Source organism: Syngnathus scovelli, chromosome 7 (genome assembly GCF_024217435.2).
Source record: "Syngnathus scovelli strain Florida chromosome 7, RoL_Ssco_1.2, whole genome shotgun sequence".
Taxonomy (NCBI): domain Eukaryota; kingdom Metazoa; phylum Chordata; class Actinopteri; order Syngnathiformes; family Syngnathidae; genus Syngnathus; species Syngnathus scovelli.
In genome coordinates, this window is record NC_090853.1 from 7,713,681 (window position 1) to 7,730,911 (window position 17,231).

General features: G+C 38.2%; 2 protein-coding genes across 2 annotated transcripts; one reads left to right on the forward strand and one right to left on the reverse strand.

The window, feature by feature from the left end:
- The first annotated feature begins 641 nt into the window (after positions 1-641).
- On the forward strand, positions 642-10,310 carry wdfy1 (WD repeat and FYVE domain containing 1). The gene is made up of 12 exons (XM_049725238.2): positions 642-871; positions 3,324-3,391; positions 3,500-3,573; positions 3,745-3,799; positions 4,408-4,558; positions 4,631-4,743; positions 6,241-6,367; positions 7,329-7,434; positions 7,721-7,822; positions 7,908-8,038; positions 8,159-8,267; positions 8,677-10,310. Exons 1-12 carry the CDS (start codon positions 735-737, stop codon positions 8,734-8,736), a joined length of 1,233 nt encoding a protein of 410 aa, XP_049581195.1. The 5' UTR covers positions 642-734; the 3' UTR covers positions 8,737-10,310.
- Positions 10,311-11,792: 1,482 nt separating this feature from the next.
- Positions 11,793-17,103, reverse strand: dhrs12la (dehydrogenase/reductase 12-like a). Its single transcript, XM_049725239.1, has 10 exons — positions 16,936-17,103; positions 15,509-15,642; positions 14,808-14,890; positions 14,625-14,720; positions 14,420-14,501; positions 14,277-14,338; positions 13,975-14,079; positions 13,705-13,795; positions 12,693-12,830; positions 11,793-12,495 (listed from the first exon to the last, which is right to left on the reverse strand). Exons 1-10 carry the CDS (start codon positions 16,989-16,991, stop codon positions 12,380-12,382), a joined length of 963 nt encoding a protein of 320 aa, XP_049581196.1. The 5' UTR covers positions 16,992-17,103; the 3' UTR covers positions 11,793-12,379.
- Between the last annotated feature and the right edge of the window lie 128 nt (positions 17,104-17,231).

The following is a 17,231-nucleotide window of genomic DNA, read 5'->3' on the forward strand; positions in this document are numbered from 1 at the left end:
TAAACTAGGCAAGAAAATTGAGGGAGGTAAAAACACTACACAGTAGTTGCCATAATATTGCACATTGTATATTGACGTGAAGAATGTGTACAGAAGAATAGCAGCTTCATCAGAATCGAGTCATTCCTTTTTGAAGAAGTTCCGAATCAAAAATCGTTTCGAGCATCTAATTCAGTGGACAAGCTCTCATGAAACTTTCGTCTTAATTGCTATATATGTTGGCCTTTTCTGAGTGAAAATACTAAACTTCAGACAAAATAGGAACAAAATGTTTAATCAAACATGCATAAGACAGTCAAATGGGACTGAACCAATAAGGTACACTATGAATATTACAAAAAAAAACAAAAATGCATAAACGTAAAATACGTAAAAGAAAATTACAATAATAAAAATGTCTGGTTGATTTTCGAAATTAATACAATTTCCCCTGCTATAAAAGACTGTTCGAAAAACAGACAAATAATCATTACATGTGGCCCATGGAAAACGAAACGTGTGTGAGTGTGTGAGGGGGGGATCTCAGAAAAAAAAAGGAAAATACGCAATAGTAATTAAGTCGACTTGTATAAATCATTATTTGTAGCGGTCGTCACGCGGCATGGTTTGCTGGGCGCATGCCTTGCAGTCATTACGGTAATGTGAACAGCGTCTCTGTGTGTCAGCTGATCCTCCTGGACTGGGCGAGGAAGAGAATTAGCAGCAGGAAAACATTGTGGCTGGCTAGTTAAACCATGGCTGCGGAGATCCATTCGAGGCCTCAGAGCGCCAGACCAGTTCTTCTGAACAAAATCGAGGGACACGCAGACGCTGTCACGGTTGCCGTTTTAATCCCCAAGGAGGATGGAGTGATCACTGTCAGCGAAGACAGGTGAGTTTTCCAACCTAGCTAGCTTATGTTAGCTTTATTGAAGTAGCCTGCGGGTTTGCTCTATTTTGTGGCGACTAGTTAGATCCTGCAAAAGTGGTCAAACTAATGTTCAAGGCAACTAAAGCAGACCTATAAAACTAACATTTTAGCGTGGGTAAGTTAGCTAAACGAATTTATCTGAATAGAACTCATTAAAGATTTACTTTGTGAAAGATAGGACGCTTATAAAATTATTATTAAGCGCTGATCTTTAATTGCGTTCGTATATTTGTTGTCGCTTTATGAATGTTCGACTTTGACATTGAACAGCTAACTGTAGCAGTAAACAAACCCGGTCCTGTAGCAGTATACAAGTCCGGTTTCCTCTCCATGTGTTGCCATTTAATCCTTAAAAATTGATGCCAGTATGTTTCAAATGTTTCGATACAATTGTGTACGTGTGTGTGCGCGGCTCTACAAGCACTCTTGTTTACTGGTCACTCTTAAAGGAACGGACACGAGCTGTGTCCCGTGAAAATCACATTTGGGTTAGCATAGATAATGCCTTTGATAATTTGTTATACAATGATGCAATATAATAGCTGCTTGCAATATGATCTACAGCTGTTTATGTCATTCAGTGAAATAGCCACATTTTAAAATAGCCAGCAAACTAGTTTGCAAGTGTAGGAGAAGCATCATCATTTAACGTAAATGGGAAGTGGTGCATTTTGCATCACACTTGCTAATTCTGCAGGGACGATGAAGCCATTGACCTCTATAAGAAAACTGTTTCATCAGTTTTGAATGTACCTTATTTGACTAGAAATGAAACTCAATTCTGGAAAGTCCAACATTTACTCATTTTCGTTTGGACGCTTTTTCTTGTATGACTCTAATTAGTTAATATCAGTCTATCAGCTATTTATATTTTTTTCCTGTCTTCTTAAAGTTGTTCTACAATGAGGACTGAATAGTTGACGTACGGAGAAACTTTGGATGCAGTTTCATAGACACAACAGTGGTTCTCAAATTGAAAAAGTAGCACATAAAAGTTTTCCTCTCCAAGAAGCAACATAATTACAATGGTAAAATTTGTCCAGCATATTATCACCAAAAACGATGCAGAATAATATTGCGAACCACTGTCACGCTATGTACAATTTGAACATGAATACTGCGCTTAAAGATAAGGATTTTTATTTTGCCTAATTGAATGTTTTAAAAGCAAGTTAAATGCAACTTTATTATACTTTTGTTAACTTATGAACTGTGCTTAACAAATACTATACTGTGCTATATTGGAATAGAAAAAACTGCAATCCACACTTGTTCATGTTTATAAACAATGTTCAAAAATCTAAATTGGAGCTTTTGACCATCAATTTGCACCTTTTCTTATGTAATATCCCTATAGAACAATTTTTAAAAAAAGGTCCAAAGGTACAATTTTTTTTTCTAATTACCATAGGGCCAACATTACCCGTACATGCTCAAAAACTAACATAACAGGCCAATAATTTTGGGTTAGAAGTTTCTCCTCTACCATCAACAAGCCTCCGACATAATTGTGGCTGGAAATTTGACTACTCTTTGCAGATGCTGCACAAATCTTCTCTAGCTTTGAGGTTCAACTTTGGAAAAAACAATTTAAAAAGCAGTTTTGATATGTCTTTGGCATCACTGTCCTGTTGGAACATCCACTTGCATCAAGGTTTCAGCAGCCTTCATGTTGATTTGGTGATAGTCTTCCCCACTGGTGGCCCTAGAATGTATTGTTACTACCACCATTCTTGACAATTAAATTAGTACAGTAATCTTAGGTTTAAAAGCTTCATTTCCATTCTCCTAAACATACTTATTTGTCACTGTGGCTAAATAGCAATCATTGTCTTGTTCGATCATAAGATTGTAACCCAGAAGGTATTTGGATTGCCTTTGTGAGCAGCTGCAAATTTCAGTCAAGCTTGACCGTGTCGATTTCGAAACAGGGACTTTTTTTTTCTTGGTTGGAACACTCTCAGTCCATGGTCATTGATTTCTGTCACCACAAAGTATGCTTTCAGCTCTTTAGTGACACCCCAGTTGGGATTTACTGTAAAAGTAAATATACAACAAAAATAATTACACTCCTTTTAATATTTAAATACAACAGATGTTTTCTTTTAGAAATATTGCTACTGCTATCCCTAAAGTCACTGTAAACTCCCATTGACATGCTAACAAGTAATTAGCATTGACCTTTGGGAGTGGTGCGTTTAAATAACGAATATCCACACACAAATATATCTTTCACTTTGCCACTATTTTATTGGCAGTGTATTTTTTCAAGTTATAATTCCAGACTCAAAGATTTAGAGTTCCAACACATCAAAACACAAAAAGCCAAAAACGTTTTTATGCATAGATCATAAAACAAAGGGACCCTTAATGGTTTGTTTTCTTAAAGTTTTATCCGTCTTTTCATTTCCAGAACCATTCGTGTTTGGCTAAAGAGAGACAGTGGTCAGTACTGGCCAAGTATATATCACACAGTCTCCTGTAAGTAACATTTTGAAAATGTCCATCCATTCTCCAGTATATAAAAAAAACATAGCACAATACACCATGTGCTAATGGTGATGATTTCCTTATCTTTCCATGTTTCAGCTCCCTGCTCATGTATGTCATATCACCATGACAGCAGACGCATCTTCATTGGGCAGGACAATGGAGCGGTTGTTGTGAGTGGAACATCCTCAAAACAAATGGCCTTGTTCTCATTTCAGGGCCAAGCTTTGTCTTTTGCTTTTTCTTTCCATTATTAAAAAGAGGCTTATTTAAACAGCACTCCTCCTATTGCCTTTGAGGGTGGGTTCGTTATTTGACTTGAAACTTGTTTTTTTGCCCTTAAGGAGTTTCTCATCTCTGAAGATTTCAACAAGATGAACCATGTAAAAACATATCCAGGTAAGCTGTTTGATAATGAAGCACTTCAATGCGATCAATCAGGGGAAACCGAATATAATTGCTGGCCAAAATGTTGTCTTTGTGTCTATACATTTATTTTAGTGTGAGAAGAGGTTGTCGCCGTAGTGATGGGAAAATGAAGCTTCATGAACCAGTTGTTGTATTCTTTGGCTCCTCTAGATGGCAATGTTGGTTTAAAGTGGTTTTAAGAAATGGCAAGTCGGCGGGCTTTCAGCTCTTTGGTGAACAGAGTGCCATCTAGAGGTCTAAGTAAACACAACAACGGGTTCATGAATCATCTTGAAGCTTCATTTGCCCATCATTAGTTGTCGGTGGTTCTCTAATTATGTTTATGTTTGTATTATAAGATTACTCTTTGTGGTGGAGTAAATAAAGCTGAACAATACAATCAAACATTTTTAAAAGGACAAAGTATTCTACAGTTGTGTCTCAGATCCCTGAACAGGTGCGCCGTTTCCAGACAGGTGCTTATCTTTATTTGCAGATTGCTACACTAAGTGCCATAATTTAACATAATAAAAATATAAAAATGAACACAATGTCAATTTGCAAATGTAGACAAATGTTCGTGCGTGTGTGTTTTGCAGCTCATCAGAACCGCGTTTCAGACATGGTGTTTACCCTGGAAAGCGAGTGGGTAGTGAGCACTGGCCATGACAAGAGTGTTAGCTGGATGTGCACCCAGAGTGGAAGCATGCTGGGCAGACACTATTTCACTTCCTGGGCTTCCTGTCTACAGTATCCCTTATTCATTGTTTTAATACAACAACCATTTCTTTGAATACTTTGAAAGCTTAACGCCCTACTCAGATATGATCATGAGACTCAACATGCCTTTGTTGGCGATTACTCAGGGCAGATTACACTGTTGAAGCTGGAGAAGCAGACATACTCCGTTATCACTACACTGAAGGGCCATGAAGGTATGCCACACAAAAAAGCACACTTAATGTATATTTACGTACTGAAAATGTATACTACACTCCCGTTCAAAAGTTTGGGGTCACCCAGGCAATTTAGGGTGTATTCAGACCAGAAAAGTCCTTTAATCCGCTTGTTTGGTCCGGACCAAAAGCGGACTTAATTTATTTTCGTTTGGTGCTGTTCCTATTCAGACTGTACATTTTGCAAGCGAATTATTAAATACACCCACTCCTGTGACGATCTGTGCTCCCATTGGACAGCAATGACCAGAGCGGCACACAGTATTTGAAAATTTATTTTGTAATACTGTACACTTTATTGGAAAATAATGTTATCTGATCATTTCATTGATTGGTGGAATGATCGATGGAATAATCAATTCTAGAAAATATTCATCATTGACAATCCTATCATCAATGACATTTTCATTTTCATCAACTTGTTAACTGTTCAAATGAGCCTTGTGGCTTTTTTGGGAAACTCCCTTGAAATCACATGAACACAAGGTATTTCCGTAGTCTCAAGTGTTACTGGTATGGCCGTCTTTTAACACATGTGTAATTGTGTAAAAGCCAAAAATTGTGTTTAAAATTGTGTTTAACCACGGCTGTATTTTTTTTACAGTTATGCAGTTAGGCATCTAATTACACAAGCTAACAGTTTGCTCATGAAACATTCACGTTGACAAATATTTAAACATGGCAGTAAAAAAGCCTCACAATTCAAATGCATTCTGTTTTTGTTTTAATGTCCTAATCAAAAGTCCAGGGTATGATGCTGTGTTCACTCCAGTACAAGCTCTGTTTTTGTATAAATATTTAATGAGTTAAATGATTAATCCAGTCAGAAAACTCCAGCTGAAAAGGTCTAATTTTATTTGTTCTCACTATTAAGTTTAATTGACTACTGTTCTGAAAATTTCAAGTCATACATTTTTGATAAAGTTAAACATATGAGAGAATAACGGCTACCCTTCCTTTACTTATGCTCATAAAATTACAACTTCATTCTTTTGCGGGAGTATAAAAGTCTCCTGGCACCCTGCAATATTTTATTTTAAGACTTGTAAATCATTGATGTATTCAACACTATTTCTGTTTGTAGAAAATGAACAAATAGTTAAAGCATTTGTATTCCCTGTGGACAGCACAAGTTATTTTTATTTAATTTGTTTTTTTGCTACTTGAGCTGTAGTTGCGTTTTATGCCAGCAGATGACAGTCTTAAACCAAAATGCTCAAAACCAAAATGTTTATTGTACTGTAACTTATAACATATGTGATATAAATAACGGTAAATTAATACTTGATAAATAAAAAAATCTGGACAAATTAAGTAAAATTGGATAATTTTCTGTAGCACCTTGATGATCTCATGGAACATTTGGATGTTCTGGTTGGTAATTACTGGCAAAAAGTCTCGTAAATGTACACTAGGTGGCGCCAAGAAACCAACTGTTGCTTAAAACAGCTACCTCCTCCCTCTTGCTTTTTTCAGGCAGTGTAGCAGCCTTGTGGTGGGACCCCGTCCAGAGACTGCTGTTCTCAGGTGCCTCTGACCACAGTGTCATCATGTGGGACATAGGAGGACGCAAAGGACGAACCTTATTGTTGCAGGGACACCAGTAAGTTCAGCAGCCTCGCGTTTATGTGATTGAAATGTTTTGAAAAGTTAACGAGTAAATGTGCTGAAAAAAATGTCTTAGTTGTCAACAGCAGAGTCTGCCTGCACAAGACTCTTATCACACAAAGGTCTCAAGTCAAGTCAAGTCAAGTTTATTTGTATAGCCCTAAATCACAAACAGTCTCAAAGGGCTTCACATAGCCAAAATGGACAATTATTCTCAAAGCATCCCCTGATCTTAAGCTCCCAAAAGGGCAAGGAAAAACTCAAAAAAACCCTGCCAGGGGAAAATGAGAATCCTTGAGAAGGGACCACAGATGGAAGGATCCCCTTTTCAGGATCACCAGGTTGTAATGGATGCAGAGAGGGCACAAGTAATACATAATATGAAAATCAATGAAAAAATGGACCATGCCAATTGTAGCTGATTATTTAATCTTCATCCCCATTTCTGTCTCTTTCCAGATTTTAGCATTGTCAAGCCCCATTTATTTGCCTTTAGTTTAATATAATTGTTTTTGAAATGTTAGCTACACACATAGATGGCTGCGGCGTTTGTTCGTAAGTCGAAAATTGGTTCATAAGTAGATGCAAAAAAATCCCGAGGCTCCGGTTCATATCTTGAAAAGTTCGTAAGTATAGGCGTTCGTAAGTAGAGATACCACTAACTGTGAATGCATAACAAAACTTAACGCACATCCTCAAAGGTTATTGCAATAAATACTTTGGTAAACATGCATTTGGTAGGTAGCGGCTAAATAAAGCAAGCTAATGTATGCACCACATAATAACACAAGTTGTCTGGTTCATAACACCATGTCTTCAAAAGATTCAGAGCAATTTTGAGCACACCAAAGTTTGCACAAGTGATTGTGCAATAGTTCATGAATGTTTGCACTTGTGACAGTGAAATGTTACATTACCATAAAAACTGTGATGGAAATCTATTCTTCAACTCTCAGTGAGCGTGTCCAGGCACTACGCTATCTCCAGTTCACCAGGCAGTTGGTGTCATGCTCAGCTGATGGTGGCATCGCAGTGTGGAACATGGATACAACCAGAGAAGAGGTTTGCATCAATAAAAATGTGACAATATCACAGGGGAGCTGTAGCGCTGCAGCTGTTGAATATTTTATTCATGTAAATTGCAAAAAATTCGATACAATGTTTGGATAAAAAATGTTTTTCCAGCATAAAGACCATGATGAATGCAAAAGAGCAAAAAAATCACTTCACTGAAAATAAGCCACAAATTCATCGGTAGTCGTAATTAACAGAAGCCTAGGTTTCACGCTTCTTCCATACAATAACAGGAATCTTACACTCTCTTACCTTGTTTCTTCTGTATCTTCAGGCACCTCAGTGGTTGGAAAGTGACTCATGCCAGAAGTGTGAGCAGCCTTTCTTCTGGAATGTCAAGCAGATGTGGGACACTAAAACCTTGGGGCTCAGACAGGTACCAACCATCGTTGTGCACATATTGCTTTGTTCTCGTCATGTGTCATTAGTATGAATGTGAATGTGTGTTTTCTGTGTCTTAGCACCATTGCAGGAAGTGCGGCAAAGCTGTGTGTGGTCGATGCAGTTCTAAACGCTCCACGTTCCCAATTATGGGCTTTGAATTTCCAGTGCGGGTGTGTGACACCTGTTTTGACTCGATCAAGGAAGAAGAGTGAGTCAATTGTTGTGCACATGTTTTTAACGTATTGTTCACTTCAAGTTGGAGTTTTTGTTTTTTATGAGACAAACTAACTAGAGACAAACCTGATGATTCTTTGTGTGTGTGTTATAGTCGAACACCATTGGCCACATTCCATGAGGGGAAACACAACATAGCCCACATGGACATGGACCCATCCAGAGGCCTGATGGTCACCTGTGGAAATGACCGCATTGTCAAGGTTGAAAATGTTTTGTTTTTTTGTTTTTTTGCTGTGTATGATTGATAGTGCTTAAAACGAAGGTCTTTTGTGACTAAACTATATCTGGAACTGTGCTCTATTTTCTTGATCCATTGCAATGACTATGAACAGTTCTTGGCATCTTTGCAAGGTGTATTAGACTGTATGGAATGCATATGCATTGAAGAATTGTGGAATCTAAAGCAGGTGTTCGCAAACTTTTGATTTAAAACTAAAATGGAGACACCAAAGCCTCCACATAATAAGTGTGAATGAAAGACCCTGAGGTTAAACACACTTTGTCTTGATGATGATTACGGTTAAGTGCTGTAATGATGTCACAACAAAAGAGTCACATCTTCATACGAGGTGAAGTTCTTGACTTGTCATCGGGTGTTTGTCTCTACAGATCTGGGATATGACGCAGGTGGTTGGCTGTAGCTTAGCAACAGGCTTCTCCACACGCTGATTGGTCCAGTTCACTCCTCTGGTGTCATGGAAACCCCTTTGTACAGCGCATCATCGCCATCATGCCTGAACCCTGCAGCTTCTGGGGGATGTGCACATGTGTGCGTGTGTGAGTGAATGTCAGTAGTGTAGGTCTACGTGTCCCCTTTTTTTTTTTTTTTTTTTTTTTTTTTTGTTTTTTTTTTTTTTTGCTTGATCCTTCGATCTATGTCACTACTTTAGTTCAACATGTATATGAATGTATGTGACCCCACACAGAGCACTAAGCACAATTGTGTGTGTATGTAAACGTGTGCATGCGCCCTAATGGGAAGAGTGTTATTAGTGTTTACGTTTAAGATTTTTGTTCCTTTTGACAAATGTTGACAATGGTCAGTTTTTTGTTTATCCTTGTACTGTAATCTTAGGATTCATAAATTCCTGACCTGCCACACCTGTAAAAACACACACATGCTTCCGCTGCATATATTTTGCAGTCCACTAACTGTGTCATACTCAGTAACATGTATAACCACTACATCTGTACAAATCCTGCTTTATGTTTAAAATGAAAACAATTGATTGGAATTACTTTCTGACCCCAGTTATCACTACCCCCCCGCCCAAGCTTTGTTCTGTCTTTTTCACCAGAAGGCCTTAAATCACTCTCAGGAGGTTTTACATCAGTGAGTTGTCACTGGGTGGGGCGCTTCATTTCACATGTCACTTTGTGCAATTCAGCCACAAATCATTAATTGTGTTTACTTGTGTACATTTTCAAATTGTGTACGCCATGATGCAGCTGCTGTGATGCTGACACGCCCTCCCTTGTGTTGATTCTAAGTGAGGCAAGCAAAAATAGCGTTGCTATAGCAGCAGATCATCTTTGCAAAGTCTAACACTGATTAGTAGCGGCGTCAACAATGCTGTTGCCGAGATGGAGCAATAGACTGTTAAACTCAAGTGTTGAGTAGACAAATTGCACTGTTTGTAGATTGATTTACCACATAGTGTGACACTGATGGCCAAAACTCAAATCACTTCTGAGACTTGCTAATAAGATGAATTCATCGAGCTCAATTGGATGTTCACCACAAAGGCAATTAGTTAATCGACACAAAAATTTGTGGAGCACAAAATGCTGCACTTAACTTAGTTTCCGGCTGTATTAGGGCTGTCGATTTTTTTGTTTTTTTTTGTTTTGTTTTTTCCTTCAAATGATTTAAAGATTAGAGGACACATGTTCAAAGCCTTTTCTAGTGGCTTTTACAGTTCAGTACCTGTGATTGTCCCCATGCACTCTCGTAATGAACTTCTGGATGTCTCCTCTTTTGGTTTCTTAGTTTTTCTTGTTCATCCCTCCTTACTCCAAACACGTATTAACAAGGATTCCACTTGGGAGGAAACTCATATCTACACAGAGTGAAAGAATAGTTGGATTTGTAGCGATCCTATAAATGGCGGCTGATTTATGCTTATGTTGGATACCTGCCTTATTTGGTTATGAAAATGTGAACACCATATATTCCTGATCACATTCCAATTTTTGATGTGTATGATTATATTTGTAGTAAAGTATTTATTACCTGTGTAAAATGTTTAGTTATGTTTTTTTCCTTATATGATTACAAACTTTATAACAGTGTATGGTATATGGCTGAAATAATCTGCAATTTCAACCATGCATGAAGTCAGAAGCTTAGCTTGGTGGAAAACGCTACAAAATGCTAAGATAAAGGAATGGAAATGGAAACCTAGTCATGTATTAGTTGTTGGGGTAAAAAATAAAAAATACCGGACATTGAAGACTTAAAGACTTATCCACTGTAAACACGGGAAAAATGGTACTAAATGAAATTTACTGTATTCAATGCATTATACCACTTTCTGGATTTGTATTTATTGATTAATTTTGATTACCACTTTTTGTTATTAGATGTTGACTGCCCTTTCTTTAAGCTTTCAGAATCCATTTTCAAAAGGAGACATATGCACTCTGCAATCAATCGGTGAAATCTATACTCAATTTTGGGGAGCTTTCTGTTATATTAAATGCAAAGTGCAGCTTTCCTCACCATGCTGACCCCGCGGGGGCCGCCACAGTGAAGCGAGAGCAGCTCGTTATAGATATTGTTAATATAGTGAAATTGACAAAATATATTATTGTTAAATATAGCAACTCCTAAACCCTTTGAGTGACTGTTTTTGAAAAAGACCAGACTGCAAATTGAATTACGCAAAGCCCCCACCAGCTCATTAGATATGATGTTGTTTCACTGTTTTTCAATGAGTGTTCAGATTCAAGCCGCGGACACCATACAGAACACAAATGCTATTCTTTCCTACCAACCAACTGCTGTTGCTGTGTTACTGCTTGGGAGGAAGGAAAAAAGGAACTGTGACTAATTTAGCGTATCTAATATTAAAAAATAGAATCAGACCTTAAAATAGCAAGAAAAATATTTTGTTCATCCACTCTGCTATTGTTTTTACTCCAAGGAATTGATGCTAGTATTACAAATTTGCAGGCTTATAGTCAAATGAAAAACCTGAAATGTTTCTTTAAAAATCTGCAACACCCACAGGGTAACCGAGGATGCTGATCAATAGTCAAAGCTATTTCCATCATGTGCTAATAACGTGTCTTGCATTCAGAGCATTTCATGCTTTGAGGGCTCATCAGTGGCGGCCTTTCACATCCAGTTTTTGTCCGCTTCCTAATAGTTATTTGCTTCCATGACACCTAATGGAACACTTAGCATATTTGAAGTGCTTCATGTTTTGTTTTGGTCATAAAACCCAAGAAAGGTTTTATAAGTGGTAACTGTAACCAGATGAGTCATCTCACATGATTACCCTACAAACCCTTTTTATGGATTTCTGTGTAATTTCACATTTTATGTTTGCAGTCTGCTTGTAAAAAAATGTTAAAAATGCAACAAGAAGCTCATTTTTAACTAATGTTGTTTCAATGACAATGGATTATTGCTTGATAATAAATTGCAAATTACAATATGATTAATCATTTTTTCTTTTGCTGAGTAATTTTGTGAATAAGAAATCACTTGTTTCTCCCTCTCCCATTTTTGTCATTTTATTTGAGAATACATTTCCAAATTTAAGTTATGTTAGTTAAGAAGCTTGTTGTCAAAGGTGCTGGCTTGATAATAATCATGAATACAAATATTGGCCGCAATTACAAAATGCTTATGTGTGCTGCATTAAATGGCCAGAGATATCACTTGACTCCAGTTTGAATTCAACCTGACACACAGCAAGACGACAAACAAACAAAAAGAAACATGTCTGTTAGTAACACATATAAACTAGACGCAAGAATGAGGTTGAACACATAGCTGGGTCTGTGTCAATAAATAGTGGCTGAGACTTTGGTCTGATCAGATTCCCATCTGATTGACAACTTTCAAAAGTCACAGTGGGTTTGGGAGACTTCATGAAATGTCACAGAAAACATTATAAAACATTCTTTAGTTAGAGTCTACGACACAAAAGTAAAACCAAAGTTCTTTCATCATCCAAAAGCAATCCATGCTTAATTGTCTTAAAAGACATCTTAAAATTATATTATACAGGTATGGGAAAGACAGGTTGGCGACTTGATGAGTATTACTAGTGTTATTAGTGCGTATGATCTGGTGGTCTCCTTAATGTGGTTGGAACATCTTGGCCAAGTCATCCAGTGCGGATATGAGTTTCTGCTCCTCCAGTGGGGAACTGTGGGTCCAAGCCAGTGGCAGGTGGGTGGCCACCATCCTACGGTCTGTGAAAACACACAAATACAAGATTTTATGTGAACACCTGGGGAAATAAATGTAAAAGGATGTTAAATTGGAAGGTCTTTTGTTCTGAAACCCCAAACCCAATCCAATGGTTTGGCGTTGATAGGACACTCATAAATTACTCTAGTTAAAAGTTGTGCAAAAGTCCAAGATTCCAGTCGAACTATTCAAGTCTTACCCTGATAGAAGCGGCCGCTGGGTTTGCCAGCGGCAGACTCAGACACAGCCAGCCACACCACAGTGTCCGCGCCCTGCTCCGGGGTCCGCAGGCTGTCCTTCATGGAGCGATGGAAGTCAGGCATGGCGTTTGCCACCGCTGATGCAAATGCATGGAGGAAGAAGGGATTGCATATGTAAATATTTCATCAGTGGAGTCCATTTAAAAGGATACACTTGTGGCTGAGCTAATGAGCATTCTTTGTGGAAATAAAAGTGATGAGAATCATGTTTTGTGAAACAATTTCTCTGGTGTGTTAGGTTACAAAGGTGTTGGTGACACTTTTGGTGACACCGTTTGGTGACAATGACTGTTTTTCCCATGATTTAATTACAAAGTACAAAATCACATGATCACCTTTGAAAGTTTAGTAATACATTTGTGTGAGCTCTCTCTTAGACTACAAAGTAACCATATTTGGTAACTTCAACCTAGGTAAAAATTGACTATTAAATGGCAAGAGCTGTGCGTTGACTCCCCTTGAACATGGGTTTGAAAGTGATTGGTTAATTCTAAACACAGGCTTATTCCAATTACAAGACAAATCCTTGTTAATTTTACTCTGCACTTGCAAAGATTTCTGATTTTTTTTTAAGTGAGTTATATAAGTAATCAATAGGTGATGATGGAAAAATATTTTGAAATTTAAAAAAAAATTAGTCTCATTTTTTTTTTAAATTAAAATGTAAGATTCAAATAGAGATGTGTAGACTTTTTATGTCCATCTTAACCAGGGGTCTTCAATCCTGGTCCTCGGAGGTCGTTTTTCTGAATGTTTTTTATGTAAAAGGAGGTTAAATTGAATGATCAATTTTTATGTCTCCCTGCTGCAGCGCAACCGATTCAAATGATCGGAAAATCAGCAAGGTCTGCAGAAGCTGGATAACAACCCTAATTATTTGAATGTTTTTTTTGCAGTAGGGAGACAGGGTTGAAGACCACTTCTTTGAACTAGGACTTGTTAATGATGTACCAGGGGTGTCGACCCAGCCGGGATGCATGACAGAGAAGTGGATGCTCGGGTGGATTTTTGCAAGCTGCTCCGTCATCACCACTTGCTGCCTCTGCAAATAACACAAGCACACAATATAAAATAAATACCAGGTACCATGTTTTTAGAATTGTCTTTTTCACATTTTTAGAAATGTTCACCAGGATTACTTTTGCTATTTGTCTTTCCCATGGAACTGAATTATTTCACACTTCCAGTATGAGTTGCCAGATGTACCGACACTGGTCATACCTTGTGTTGGGCGTAGACCATGGCGCCATCATAGCGGCCTCTCTCGGACTGCAGGTTTCCTATTCTGAGCTTCTGTACCAACATCCCACCTGATGACACAGTAATCTGCACAAGCAGGAATGGAGATATAAATGATGGTGGATGACCTCATCAGAATATGCACCTTACAAGGATTGTCAGACAAACTTGGAGCACTTATGAAAAAGTGGTCATTTACCAAGTCAGTACACATCATGTTAATAAATGACTTGTATTTTTTTTTTCAACCCTGTAGATTAAAGACAAACATGTCTGGGACTCACCACTTTGGGATCCGCACTCTTCTCCAGCAAAGGAATGAGACTCTTGATGAGAATGTAAATCCCTGCAAGAAATAATAAGGATGAAGCATTCCACTGCACTCAGTTGTCGCCATTCCAGTTGCTAACCTGGTCGCGGGACTCACCGAGGACATTGGTGGCAAAGCCCTTCTCGAGTCCTTCCGTGTTCACTTCCCGCTGACTCATGATGCAGCCTGCATTATTAATCTACACATGATCAATCACAATCAAGATCTAGTAACACTTCACAGATGTGATATGAAGATGAAATTAGGATCTTTTTAACAAGGAAGTGAAAATAGAATATTAATAATCATCATAATTTCTCACCAGAACATTGAGAGCTTTGTACTTTTTCTTGAAGGCCTCAGCAAAGTCCCAGACCTTCTTGGTCTCAGATAGATCCAGAATGTGCACATAGATCTCCTAGGGTCATATTCAGATTCTATGTGGATATTTTCTGTGTCCTTATTTATAAATGTTTGGAGTAACACAAGTCCCACTATACCGTACTTTATTTCCTGTCTCCTTGACAAGTTCAGCCCTCGCCTCTTCAGCTTTGTCCTTGTTCCTGCACACCATGTGGATGGTTCCACCTGTGAGAAACATTTTATTTATATTTTTTTCACTCTATATCCAATGTATTAGAATACTCAATTCTAGACTAGACTGTCTGTGCCAGATGTACCAAGATCATTTACACAATGTCCCTAAATTCCCAGATATGGGATATGAATAATTGAACATCCGTTCATTTCCTATACTGATTGTCCTTATTGAGGTCGCGGGATAGCTGGAGCATATCACAGCTGACTTAGCGATAGGCATAGTGCACCCTGTACCAGTAGACAATCTTTTGCAATTTATTTTTTAACCAAAAAAATTCTCTATATTTTTCTTTCTGTAACTTCTTAATACATCCATTCAACATTAAACACTTTCTGTACTGCTCATTCAACAACGCTAAACACTTAAATTTGAAATTAGGCCACCGTATGAATAAATAATTATGGGCTTAACTCTATGGTGACATTCTAATTGTAGTGTATATATTTCCTGTTTAGGATGTGGCAAAATAAAATCAAGTTCTTATTATACACAACCACAATGGTTATTCCTGTTAATCATAGAAATGTTCAGAACATTTAAGCAATAGTCAAAACCAGAGTATTTGATCCAGTAATGGAAGAATTAAATGTCGATAGGGGCTGTACCTCTCTTAGCAATAGCCATAGCCGTGGCTTTCCCGATGCCACTGTTGGCTCCAGTTATCATGAAGGAGCGTCCTGCCAAAGACACCTCCAGGTCCTTCTCCACAAAACGCTTGGAAGCTGACTCAAAGGCATTTCTATGGAGAAAGAACAAATAAGTTTTTGCATCAGTGGCCTCTCCATGAGTACATCAGGACTCTTTATCCTGGACCCACTTGTTCAGGATCTGCATTCAAATAAGCTTGCACTGTTTTGAAACTCAGCTGACCTCATGTGACAGTGAGAGAGAAAAAGTGGCTGTATTCAGGTCAAAGGGGGTCAGTAGGCAGACTTGGCATTGTGTTCCGCCTCACAGTTTGAGTGTACACACGAGTGAGAGATTGTGCCTGGCAGCGGATGTGACAGGAAGAGTTTGACGGTGACTGACAACAGGAACGGAGTATGTGCACAAAAGTGTGTGTGGTAACCATTGTCCTGGAAGCTATTGTTAAGGAAGGCTGCACAAGGCCAAGTGAGACTGAGGCAAAATACCCGCTCTGTTCAGTGGTGTCATGCAGAGAGCTATTAGTGCAGGGACAGAGCGGGTCGCTCTGTTGGAGAAGCAACAACACAGAACAAAGGGGAGAAGAAAAAAAAGCATAAAAGCACCTTTTCAGAAAGCCCGACTCACTGTAATGAGGAAAGCCTCTGATAGGCTGTAGATGGACATGAGTATTGGGACACAAACCATTCATAGCTCTTATTTAATATTGTGTAAATGAAATGTATGGTTGATGTCACGTTTAACTGGCTTGTCACAGTCACATGTCATTTATTGGCAACAATAGAAAAATCAAGTAACTGGTAATTTCTGTCACTTCATCCTCAATTTATGTAATGTATATTTGATGGCAGTTTAAGCCAAATGTGAATGGTAGAAGGCTGCTGTCATATCATAAACACAGGAACCATATTATACTTTAATATTTTCAATTGATACGTCCTTCTTCAGAGATATAAGATTTATTCATCTCATTTAAAGATGAGAGGATTAACTAAATAAGGATTAGCAAAATAACTAACTGACTAAAATAATTTGCAAACTTAGATGCATCACGATATAGTGTTCCATCTTACCTCTTTTCAATCACCCAAAGTGTTTCACACGTTATCACAAAAAGCATCTGTAGTCAAAATTTTCTGTCAAAAAATCTGAAAATTGTTTCAAATAATGAGAACAAATGATACCCGATAACAAGATAGTTAAATATCTATATACAGACAGATAGAAATTAAGCAGCAATATTCAAACAACTGTCGTATTATTACTTTACTGTGTAACAAACCAAAAGCAAAGAACAAACAAAAACAAAGAGCATCATCATGAGAAGGGAATCAACTAAATTTAAATGAAACCTGGGGGAGACAAAAATTGAGAGCATCAGTCATACCTGGTGAACTCTGTCATGCCCTTGAGGAACCAGGCCAAGTTGCGGTACAGAGACATGGTGGTGTTCTGGGTCTGGAAGCATCAGGACGTTCTGCCCTCTTCGCTCCTCTTTTGAGCTGCGCTCGGACACCACGTGGAACAGAACGAGCCTGCTGGGCCCAGAACACCTGCAGCCGACTAGTGGCAGGCAGAGGGACAGCAACAACTACATTAACTGCTCCAATGAGGATTTCTGCAGAGATGTCAAATATCAAACTATACTCTGAAGTAGAAGTACAACCCCTGGAATAATTAAGT